Source organism: Dendrobates tinctorius, unplaced genomic scaffold, assembly GCF_039654945.1.
Source record: "Dendrobates tinctorius isolate UK_male_01 unplaced genomic scaffold, ASM3965494v1 ptg000140l, whole genome shotgun sequence".
In the NCBI taxonomy this organism is placed as follows: domain Eukaryota; kingdom Metazoa; phylum Chordata; class Amphibia; order Anura; family Dendrobatidae; genus Dendrobates; species Dendrobates tinctorius.
Genome location: NW_027361808.1, coordinates 10,066,247 through 10,078,514, shown reverse-complemented (window position 1 = coordinate 10,078,514; position 12,268 = coordinate 10,066,247). Strand labels below are relative to the sequence as shown.

The 12,268-nt window shown below is 45.4% G+C and overlaps 1 protein-coding gene across 1 annotated transcript in view; it reads left to right on the top strand.

Moving 5' to 3' along the window:
- Nucleotides 1-12,268, top strand: part of LOC141049024 (saccharopine dehydrogenase-like oxidoreductase) — a 187,525-nt gene that overhangs the window by 103,262 nt on the left and 71,995 nt on the right. Inside the window, exon 5 of the mRNA XM_073545125.1 lies at nucleotides 8,191-8,240. Within this exon, the coding sequence (XP_073401226.1) occupies nucleotides 8,191-8,240 (50 nt within the window). The remainder of the gene's footprint in view (nucleotides 1-8,190; nucleotides 8,241-12,268) is intronic.

Sequence of the window (12,268 nt, the reverse complement as noted above, 5' to 3'; positions counted from 1 at the left end):
CCCGCCTGTGCTCCTCCGGTTGGTGCACGGCTTGTAGGAATGATTGTATAATCCTGGGACCTTATAAGATGAGAATTTCACAACCCGACTAGCGCTCAGAAAACGCCCAGCGGAGATTCAGGCAGCGAAACCTTCATGCAGGATTATCCAGCCAACCAGACATGGATTTGCAGTCAGTTCACCAGCCTCATCAGGTCCGCTAATGCAGGCAGATTGGAATGTGAATTCTGCTGATAGATTTCCTTGAAGTTTTACTGACACTGACGGCCATTTCTTGTGTACAGCGCAAAACATATTGTGGCCTGTACAAAACTCAGGTGCATGCAGAGCGTTGGCACAGGCAGAGAAAGAGAATAGAGCGCTGGCACAGGCAGAGGAAGGGTATGTGCACATGTTGCAGATTTGGCTGCGAATCCGCAGCAGTTTTCCATGCGGTGTACAGTACCATGTTATCCCATGGAAAACCAAATCCGCTGTGCACATGCTGCGGAAAATTCTACGCAGATTTGTTGCGGTTTATTTTCTGCAGCATGTCACTTCTTTGTACGGAATCCACAGCGTTTTTACACCCATTCCATTATAGGAATACGCAGGTGTAAAAACGCAGGCGAAATCCGCACAAAATCTGCACTAAATCTGCAGGTGACAATAGGCGCTTATGTGGTGTACAGGAGTCTGTTATTCTGCAGCGTGTAAGTTGCAGGCACTGACAGAAAAGTTAGGCGGTGCTCACGTCTGTCCAGACATTCCACATATCTGTACTGTTTTTGGAACAGACAAATGGGGTACCGTAAGTGATCATCAGTCATGCAAATGGAAACAGAGGGGACAGAGGCACTCACCACCTCTTCTAGCATGTCTCTTGCAGCCCCAGGCCGGTGCTTATTCCATCTTCAATCTCACCGCTGTTCTACTTCCTGCTTTCAGCGTCCACGTGGTTCAGCTGAGCCGCTCATTACATATGCTCATATGTAATCAGCCGCTCATTACTTATGCGCATAGGTAATGAGCGGCCGCTGAATACAGGAAGATAGAACATCGCTGAGATTGAAGATGGAATAAGCACAGGGGGCTGCAAGAGACATGCGGTGCCTCGGTGGGCCAGTCCGAGCCTGGCTCCTCCTCACTATGCACCGTTCCATTGGCCTCAAGGACACCATTCTCTCCTGGTTCTCCTCCTATCTCTCTGACCGCTCCTTTACTGTATCTTTTGCCGGTTCCTCCTCCTCTCACCTTCCCCTTACTGTTGGGGTTCCTCAAGGATCAGTCCTAGGCCCCCTCCTCTTCTCCTTGTACACTGCCCCTATTGGTCAAACAATCAGTAGATTTGGTTTCCAGTACCATCTCTATGCTGATGACACCCAATTTTATGCTTCTTCTCTTGACATCACGCCAGTCTTTCTAGAAAACACCGGCGATTGTCTAAACGCTGTGTCTAACATCATGTCCTCACTATATCTGAAACTGAACCTGTCAAAGACTGAACTTGTGTTTCCTCCCTCTACTAATGTACCTATACCCGACATTGCCTTTTCTGTGTGTGGTTCCACTATTACTCCCCAGCAACATGCCCGCTGTCTTGGGGTCATACTTGACTCCGAGCTTTCCTTTGCCCCCCACATTTGATCACTGGCTCGCTCTTGTCATCTGCACCTCAAAAACATTTCTAGAATTCGATCTTTTCTTACTTTTGACTCTGCAAAAACTCTTACTGTTTCTCTTATTCATTCTCGTCTCGACTATTGTAACTCTCTTCTAATCGGTCTCCCTCTTACCAAACTCTCCCCTCTCCACTCTATCTTGAATGCTGCAGCCAGGATCGTATTCCTCACCAATCGTTACACCGATGCCTCTACCTTGTGCCAGTCATTACACTGGCTACCCATCCACTCCAGAATTCAGTATAAACATATTACCCTCACCCACAAAGCCCTCCATGGCTCAGCACCACCCTACATCTCCTCCCTTGTTTCAGTATACCACCCTACCCGTGCCCTCCGTTCTGCTGATGACCTGAGGTTAGCATCCTCAATAATCAGAACCTCCCACTCCCGTCTCCAAGACTTTACACGTGCTCGCCAATTCTTTGGAATGCACTTCCCAGGTCAATACGATTAGTCCCCAATCCCCACAATTTTAAGCGTGCCCTGAAAACTCATTTATTCAGACTGGCCTATCGCCTCAACACATTAACCTAATCTATCCCTGTGTGGCACAGCCAAAAGTTTTACCATAACCAGGTTCCCCGCATCATGTTCCCACATGCTTTATGCATCCATTAGCCTTCTGTGTCTGTACTGTTACACACTTAACATTATGGCTGGTCCATACAATCAGGGCAACTGTTACCACCCACCTTTCGTGTCTACCTCTTTCCTTATAGACTGTAAGCTTGCGAGCAGGGCCCTCATTCCTCTTAGTAATTGTTATAATCTATGTGATTATTGTTATGCTGTAATGTCTATTGTCTGTACAAATCCCCTCTGAAATGTAAAGTGCTGCGGAATATGTTGGCGCTATAGAAATAAAAATTATTATTATTATTCATTTCCTTCTGGTTCTTAGGATTAGGAAGGAAGGAAGGGAGAACCATTTCCTGCAACCTATGAAATTTGAAGGCTACATTTGGTACAGTGCTGTGCAAATTTAAATGGGACAACGCATTTTATTAAGTAAAATTGTAAGTTGGTTACCAGTCAGTGATTCAAACCAGTTTTAACTGCTTTAAACAGCCACTCACACCTGTTCAAAGCAGTTAAAACTGGTTTGAATCACTGACTGGTAACCAACTTACGATTTTACTTAAAAAAAAAAAAAAAAAAAAAAAAAATGCTTTGTCCCAATTAATTTGCACAGCACTGTAAGTAAGCTGGGTCTGGCTTTAGAATAACCCTATCCTCCTGGAACTGGGTATATGGTGGAAGCCTGGAAAGAGCTTGACTGTCACTCACCAGTTGAGCAGATGTTAATGCTACCAGAAGGGTTACTTTAAGGGAAAATACCTTTTATTGGTAGGTAGATAAAAATAATTTTGGTTGTGACCACTTTCCTACTCTTTAGAAGAGTGGCTATCAGATTAGGAGAAGACCCTCTTTCCCTCAACAACGACCTTTCAAATTCCATGCCGTCAGGTGAAACCCGGCCACTCGTGGATGGCAGACTGGACCATGGGAGAGGAGATCCAAGAGCTCTGGTAACACCCATGACTCTGTGACAGACGTGGTCCTCGTCTAAAAAACCATGCCCTTCTTGGCCAAAAGGGGAGCAACCAAAATAATCCTTATTTACTTTGGCTACACACAGCAGCTGCACTTTATTCACTTAATATATTGGCCTTATTTTCTGAGGATGTTTGGAGTTAATTATGATTCTTTAAATACTTTGCATATTTGACTTTATTACCTATATATGCTTCACTATATTGGTTAGGGCATTTGAGCGCCTCCTATTGGGCATTTTCTTTATTTTTCATTCATGTGTATTTAATAAATGTGATTTTAATATATTTTTCTGGATCTCTTCATTTTTTTCGGCTAATATTATTACGTAAGTCCGGAATTCTTTCCATTATATGTCTCTAGGAAGTGCCAGATTCTTATTATCTATAGGACTATTCTAGTGTAATTATAAAGTAGCACTGGTCAGATATAAATTAAAATGACCTGGTTATTAAAGGCTTAACAAGGTATATTCGCATCTATTACATTTTCTGTTTTACATCTTTGGAGGCCCACCATATCCTTAGGCAGGCATTGCTGGTATGGAGGGCGATAAAGAAATAAAAATACACATTTTATCATTACAATCATGAAAGTCCAGTCTATCAAAATATAAAATTAATTAGTCCACTCTGTAAACGGCATAATGAGGGAAAAAATCTAAATGCCGGTATCACATGATGAACAAAAAAATTGTACAACTGCACTTTTATCAGTTTTGGCGCACATGGAATTGTGTCACACTTTCAAGTACATCACATGATAAAATGAATAGTGTGATTCCAAAGTACACCTTGTCCCCCTGAAAAAAGCACTCATGTGGCTATGTGGACGGAACAATAAATAAAGGCAGCTGAAAGAAGATAAAAGAATGAAAACTTAAAATATCACGATAAGAAGGTGTTAATGCCATAGGAAATATCTGTACCATCACCCTGGAAAATTCAACTAAATTTTGAATAGATAGTTGCAAGGTCCATATTTTGGCATAGGGTCCGGTTTATCATTCTGATTTTTCAGGACAGGTAACTCTTGTTGTCTCTGTCCTTTACTAGTAAGTATGTGCTATCAGGATAAATAGATAATATTTAAAGTTAAAGGGAAGGTGCCGCAATTTTATATAATTTGCAAAAAAAGAGTAAGTAACAAAACATGTTGTTAAAGCAAATGTTGTACTAACTAGGCTTTATGGTTTGTTAGTAATAATGTTTTAATGTAGCCACTGGGCGCTGACATCTTGATTTGCAGATCTGTGGAGGACTCATACAGTCTGCAAATATGGACGTCCCTGGACATAGGAGACTGCGGTCGGCTCCCGACCCCACCATGCAGCCTCATTAGCAGAGAACTGGGCACACCCCTGTGGGCTGCACCATTCACTGCTGTAGGTGTGGCTGGGCGCCATTTTACTGTAGCCCAGTGCTATCTGCTGAGCTCGACTTTCTGCACCGTGCTTCCTGCTCCAGCTCCACTGTCCTCCTGCTCTGTCTCCGCCTCCTCACTCACACACAGCCCCAGTGATCTCTGGTAATCTGACACCTTTGCTTTTATAGTGACAGTGACATATACAGCCCATAGTCTAGTGCAGTGGTCCCCAACCTTTTTTGCACCAGGGACCGGTTTCAAGCAAGACCATTCTTCCATGGCCCGGCAGGGCGGGGATGGAGGTGTGGCAGGGGCGGGGCTTTGGTCATAAGGGGGCGAGGCTATGGACGCAGTTGTAGTGTAGCAGTGCATACTTATAATTAAATAACTTTTATAATGTGACTCAACTCACCATAGGTTTTGAATGAGTGCTCCATCACCCCCTTCTCCCCATCATTGCCTTCACCCCATCACTGCCATCTCTCCATCATTGCCTTCACCCCATCACTGCCATCTCTCCATCATTGCCTTCACCCCATCACCCCCTTCTCCCCATCACCCCCTTCTCCCCATCATTGCCTTCACCCCATCACTGCCATCTCTCCATCATTGCCTTCAATCCATCACTGCTGTCTCCCCATCATTGCCTTCACCCCATCACTCCCTTCTCCCCATCATTGCCTTTACCCCATCATTGCCTTCACCCCATCACTGCCGTCTCTCCATCATTGCCTTCACCCCATCACTGCCGTCTCCCCATCATTGCCTTCACCCCATCACTCCCCTCTCCCCATCATTGCCTTCACCCCATCACTGCCGTCTCTCCATCATTGCCTTCACCCCATCACTGCTGTCTCCCCATCATTGCCTTCACCCCATCACTCCCCTCTCTCCATCATTGCCTTCACCCCATCACTGCCGTCTCTCCATCATTGCCTTCACCCCATCACTCCCCTCTCCCCATCATTGCCTTCACCCCATCACTCCCCTCTCCCCATCATTGCCTTCACCCCATCACTGCTGTCTCCCCATCATTGCCTTCACCCTATCACTCCCTTCTCCCCATCATTGCCTTAACCCCATCACTCCCTTCTCCCCATCATTGCCTTCACCCCATCACTCCCTTCTCCCCATCATTGCCTTCACCCCATCACTCCCCTCTCCCCATCATTGCCTTCACCCCATCACTCCCTTCTCCCCATCATTGCCTTCATCCCATCACTCCCCTCTCCCCCATCATTGCCTTCACCCCATCACTCCCCTCTCCCCATCATTGCCTTCACCCCATCACTCCCTTCTCCCCATCATTGCCTTCACCCCATCACTGCCGTCTCTCCATCACTCCCCTCATGGCCTTCTCAACACACACACACACACACAGACACACACACAGACACCACCTCTCACCTGTCGCAGCATCGCCGGCGCTTCCTCGCTCTGACACAGCAGCGGCCGCGCGCTCCTCTCTGTGTCAGTCAGAGACAGGAAGCGCAGGCGGTGGGCAGGAAGCTGGACGCAGTGGACGGGTCCTTGCAGCTCCGCTCCTGCTATTCCCTCTTGCAGGCAGCAGAGCTGCTTGGATCGCTCCCTGGCCGCCGCTAAGAACTGCTGCGCGCCGCCCCAGCCCCCGCTACGCAACTGACCGCCCCTGGCTCCCCTTGTGTCCGCGGACCGGCAAGGGCACTGCAGCGGTTGGGGACCCCTGGTCTAGTGTATGGGGGGGGCAGTTACACCAGTGTGAGCATATCGGTAATACTGTCTCCTGTGATACTGCCTGCTGAGCCGTGTATCTAATCCTATCCTGTGTGATACTGACTGCTGAACCGTGTATCTAATCCTCTCTTGTGTGATACTGACTGCTGAACCGTGTATCTAATCCTCTCCTGTGTGATACTGTCTGCTGAGCCGTGTATCTAATTCTCTGCCGTGTGATACTGCTCTCCTGAAATACTCTGTGCTGCTGTCACCCTGCTGGTTTTATGTGTGATTTACATGGTGGTATTGTGTATGATCTATATGGCGGCATTGTGTGTGAAGTATATGGCGGTATTATTTGTGATCTGCTAAAAGGGGACCCATTCTAGGGTGGTTCTGGCTGAGCACCTGCACACAGGTCAGGGGTAATAGGTGCAGTCAGGGGAGGGCTGGGGAGGCAGCTGAAGAGAGGGGTCTCATTTTTATCGTTACTATATGGCTCCATTCCCCCCCCCAGCCTGCTTCCCAGTGTCACCCCGGACTGCGCCTGTCGCCTCGCTTTCACACATCGCCAGGACAGAATCTGAGGAGGGGAATGGGGTCTTTGCATGCAAAGTCTGGATCAGAACAGGCCATCAATCAGCAGAAATGTTTCCTGGATTTCTGTGCTGCTGTCTCCCTGCTCCTCCCCCATATATCTCCCTCTGTGACCCCCAAAGACCAGCGCACTGCTCTCCTGAAATACTGTGTGCTGCTGTCACCCTGCTCCCAGAATCCTTGCTGCCTGCCATCCTCGGTGACTGAAGACCCCATTCCTCTCCTCAGATCCTGTCCTGGCGATGTGTGAAAGCGAGGCGACAGAGGCCTGATATATGGTGGAAGGAGCAGGGTGACAGCAGCACAGAGTATTTCAGGAGAGCAGTGTGCTGGTCTGTGGGGGGGGCACCCTGTTCGGTGCCAGGGATTGTACATAGAGCGCTGTGTTTTATACACATGGATGGACCGTCTTCTTGTCTGCTCCGCAGAAATCCAGGAAACACTTCTGCTGATTGATGACCTGTTCTGATCCAGACTTTACATGAAAAGACAGTCAGTAACTTTGCAGGCCCCATCAAAATGGCTTCTCACAGTGTTCCTAAATGTCATCCTCTCTTTTCCCTTAGCAAGCACTCAGTAGGGGAGGAGAGGAGTGACACCACACCCATGTCAGCAGATTCCGCCCATACAGTGTCCATTTTAGGGCATGATCATATATCAAAATCAAACATCATGGACACTGTACGCCCATAATTACTGCAGGACAGTAATGTGAGCTAGTTGTACACTAGGTTTTTGTGCCAAACTTCAGTAGCTGCTCCCCCTAGTGTTAACAAGTGGAAATGCCAAACTTTTTAAAATTATTTTTCATATTTTACAAAATTAAAAACAAATGATAATATTTTTTAAGAAAATGTAAACATTAATTCTTTACATTTTTTCAATTGCTGAAAAAACTTTTTTGGGATGGCACCTTCCCTTTAATGTTTTCATTAAAACATATGAAAACAATCTGAGCATGACAGCCATTCCGCATAAAAATATGGCTTTGTTCACATGCAGCATTTTTGCGGCTTTCTTTTCTAGAGCTAAAACCCACTATATTGGAAGTAAAAATGCTGTGTTCAAACCTCCTATTTTGCTATGATTTCAAAAATTCTGCTGTTTTCCAATTCAGTCAGGGAAAAAAAGTCTGTACATGAGATTTCCGAAATTTTATTTGCATTAAAAAAGCTCTGAAAACACTGTGTGAGCATGGCCGAAGGATTGTTATAGTAATAGTCACGTTTACATTTTATGGTTCGTTGTTAGTGTTCTGTGGACAAGAAGATACAAGGAAAATACTTTATATGTTTATTTTCTTTCCAATTTTTAGGCACCTTGACAGCTGTAGAAAGTTTTTTGTCTTTCAAGTCTGGACCAGAGGTTAGTTGAATTCTTGGTGAAATAAACATTAGTAGCCTGGGGCGTAACTACAATGAGTGCAGGAGTTGTAGTCCCACCCAGGCCCTGGAGTCTAAGGGGGCCCCAAAAGTCCCTATTTGCCTATATAAAATGACCAATGCTGTTAAAGACTTGCAATAATTTGGAGCCCTTTGTAGCTTTTGCATTGATGCCAATGAGCTTCAAGTCACTCCTGTGTCAGTAGCATACTGTTATCAGTGAGTCAGTGTGTACTGTGAGAGAGATTAAAGGGCCTGTCACACTAAGGCCGGTTTCACATTAGCGCATTTTCAGCGCGCGCACGGCCGGGGGTAGCTCCGCCCCCGATCCGGCTCTCTGCTCGGCGTGCCCGCCCCTTGCTTGTAGCGCCGCCTACTAGCGGACAGCGGCGCCTGCGATCGGCGCACCCTATCTTTAGCATAGGGTGCGCAGATCGTGCGCAGGCCGTGCGCTAGTTGCGCTTTGACCTGCGCTGCGCACTTTTGACGGTGCGCCGTGCGCGCCAAAATCAAACTTTTCGGATTTTGGCGCGCACGGCGCACCGTCAAAAGTGCGCAGCGCAGGTCAAAGCGGAACTAGCGCACGGCCTGCGCACGATCTGCGCACCCTATGCTAAAGATAGGGTGCGCCGATCGCAGGCGCCGCTGTCCGCTAGTAGGCGGCGCTACAAGCAAGGGGCGGGCACGCCGGGCAGAGAGCCGGCTCGGGGGCGGAGCTACCCCCGGCCGTGCGCGCGCTGAAAAAGCGCTAATGTGAAACCGGCCTAAGAGATATCGCTAGCAATATCGCTATAACTTGTGACGTTATAGAGATATTGCTAGCGATATCGCTGTGTGTGATACTTGCCTACAACCCACTCCCCAGCTGGTTATTGCTGATCGCGCGAGAACAGGCTGGACTGTTTCTCGTCGTCAGCTTCCTGCGGCGCTTCCTGCTGTGACGACAAGCGACGCGTGGAGCCGGGCTGGAGGACGCAGGATCGCCTGGTGTGACAGGTAAGTAGCGACCCCCGTCCCCAGCGATGTCGCTGGTGAGATCTGCCTGTGTGGCAGCTCACTAGCGACCACTTAGCGATGTACCAGCGATCCTGACCGCGTCATATCGCTGGTCGGGATCGCTGGTACATCGCTAAGTGTGACAGTACCTTAACAAGAAATTAAAATTTAGAACTCAAAATAGTGCCTTTTAGGCTTTAATTGGGTTAACCACTACTTTATTTTTTCCTTTCATGTGAATTAACTGCCATAGATAAACATCTTTAATACTTTGTTTTTCCAAATCCTTCTGTAACCTAAGATGTGCTTCTGGTCACAGCCATCAATACTCTTTTTCTGTCTAACTACATTTCCCATCATTCCTTGTGCTGGGCTGCAAGGCAGCAGTGAGCTTACAACTCTACCTCTCCCTCCTCCCCCAGCATCTCATACAGCCTCTGCTCATATATCATGTACAGCACACTGTTACAGGGATTAGAAGTAACATACAGAACAGCAGCAGCGGCATTAAGGATTTATCCCCTACTCCCCCATCGTAGATGGATGAGGGGGAGATATAAAGCTCCACCACCTCAGATATTATAGAGATATATTATATAGAGCCGGGTAAACATACATTACACAGGTGTACAAAAAAATATTTTTTGTAATCATCGCAGGTGACTTTGTACTTTTCTGAATCCTCTTTTTGTCCTGATTTGAAAAGTGTATATAGTTTTTCTGTAGCATGTATAGTTTCCATGGAGCAGCATCATTATTATAAGGTATAGGAAATATACTGGCGACATTAAGAAAACCGTAATCTACATATCAGAAAAAATGCTTCACCTTTCAAAACAGTTTTTAATGAACCAAAATAATTTCACATGCAAAATAGAAACCTAAGTATGAGCAGAAATTAAAAGTGCTTGACATTAGACTGTCGTTGATTCGATTTTTCAAGGTTGTCCCTATTTAGAATCATAGAATCGTAGAGTTGGAAGGGACCTCCTGGGCCATCTGGTCCAACCCCCTGCTCAAAGCAGGATTCGCTAAATCATCCCAGTCAGATGTCTGTCCAGCCTCTGTTTGAAGACTTCCATTGAAGGAGAACTCACCACTTCTCGTGGCAGCCTGTTCCACTCATTGATCACTCTAACTGTCAAAAAGTTTTTTCTAATATCTAATCTGTGTCTCCTCCCATTCAGTTTCATCCCATTGCTTCTAGTCTTTCCTTGTGCAAATGAGAATAAAGTTGATCCTTCTACAATGTGACAGCCCTTTAGATATTTGTAGACAGCTATTAAGTCTCCTCTCAGTCTTCTCTTTTGCAAACTAAACATTCCCAAATCCTGCAACCTTTCCTCATAAGACAGGGTTTGCAGACCGGTCACCATTCTGGTCGCTCTTTTCTGAACTTGCTCCAGTTTGTTGATGTCTTTTTTAAAATGTGGTGCCCAAAACTGGACACAATATTCCAGATGAGGTCTGACCAAAGAGGAGTAGAGGGAAATAATGACTATCATCCAACAGTAATCGGCCATCATTGAGTCATTCCAAAAACCCTGGTAGCAGTGTTCCATTACTTCAATATCCTGGTGAAACCGCTCGCTTTGTTCATCGCTTGCATCCCCAAAATTTTGATGGAAGAAATCTAAATGCGAATACAAAAAGTGCATTTTTAAAGACATGCGACATCCAAGACACTGGTATGAATTTAGCAGTTCCTCAACACAGTCAACATATTCTGGAGATTTTTGTTTTCCTATGAAGTTTTCACAGATCCCCTTGAAGCTTTCCAAGATAGAAATTCCTTATCATTTAGAGTTCTTTCAAACACATCATCTCTCATAAGCTCTCTGATCTGAGGACCAACACATACCCCTTCATTCAGTTTTGCTGGTGAAATGCTGGAGAACGTTTGTGAAATTTACTGGAACCCTTGTGAATTTGTCTTTGCCATGGCTTTCACAAAGTTTTTAATCAATCCCAACTTTATATGTTGTGGAGGAAGAAAGATTTTTGTAGGAGCAACTAAAGGATTATGCTGAACATTGTTTCTACCTGGAGCATAGATGTTTCTCTGTCCCCAATCGCGACGAACATAACACTGTACTGCATTTCTGCTGTCCCATAAACACAAGAAGCAACAATGTTTTGTGAAACCTACTTCCATTCCCATTAGCAGATCAGTCAATTTCAAATCTCCACAGATATTACATTGATGATGCTTATATTGTATAGCATCCAAAACAACTGACAGATTTTCATAACTTTCCTTTAGATGACATGAGTGAGCAATTGGGATTGATGGTTTCATATTTCCATTGTGAAGCAACACTGCTTTCAAACTTCTCTGGGATGAGTCAATAAACAATCGCCACTCTGCAACAAAATACCCTTGATTCAGTTCTTCAAATAGGCCACATTGTTTCAGTACACCATTGGTCCATCAACTGTGAAAAATTGTGTTAAAGTGTTACTTCTGTTTTGGTAATAACACACTTTGAGATAATCATGAAGAAAATTCTTCTGTGTCAACCTAGATGCAAGAAGTTCAACTTTATCTTTTGACAATGAAAGGTCTCTGGTGAGATAATTTAATTCATGTTGAGTAAAGCCTTCTGGCTGCTCCATCAGGTACATACTCATCTTGGCTTGAGGTCTCCATGTTTTCGCCAGTAGCTTCAGCTCCATAGTCTTCATATTCTACTTCATTTTCATCCAATCCAGACAACGGTGGTACATGAACTAACAAGGTATCATCATGTGGAACTGGCCTAATCGCAGATTCAAGTTCAGGGTAATTAATCTTATGTTTGTTTTTTGTAGAAAAGTCCTTCAATTTGACAAAACAAAAGTAGCAGTCATCACTATGATTTTTGGGTTCTCCTCTAAATCATGGGAACAGCAAATGGCATAGCCACTTTCCTCATATTCAACCAGTCACAAAGACCATTTGAACAACTTGAGCATATCACATAAGGTGCCCAGCTTTTGTCTTGACCACCAGGTGGACACTTAAAGTACATCTGG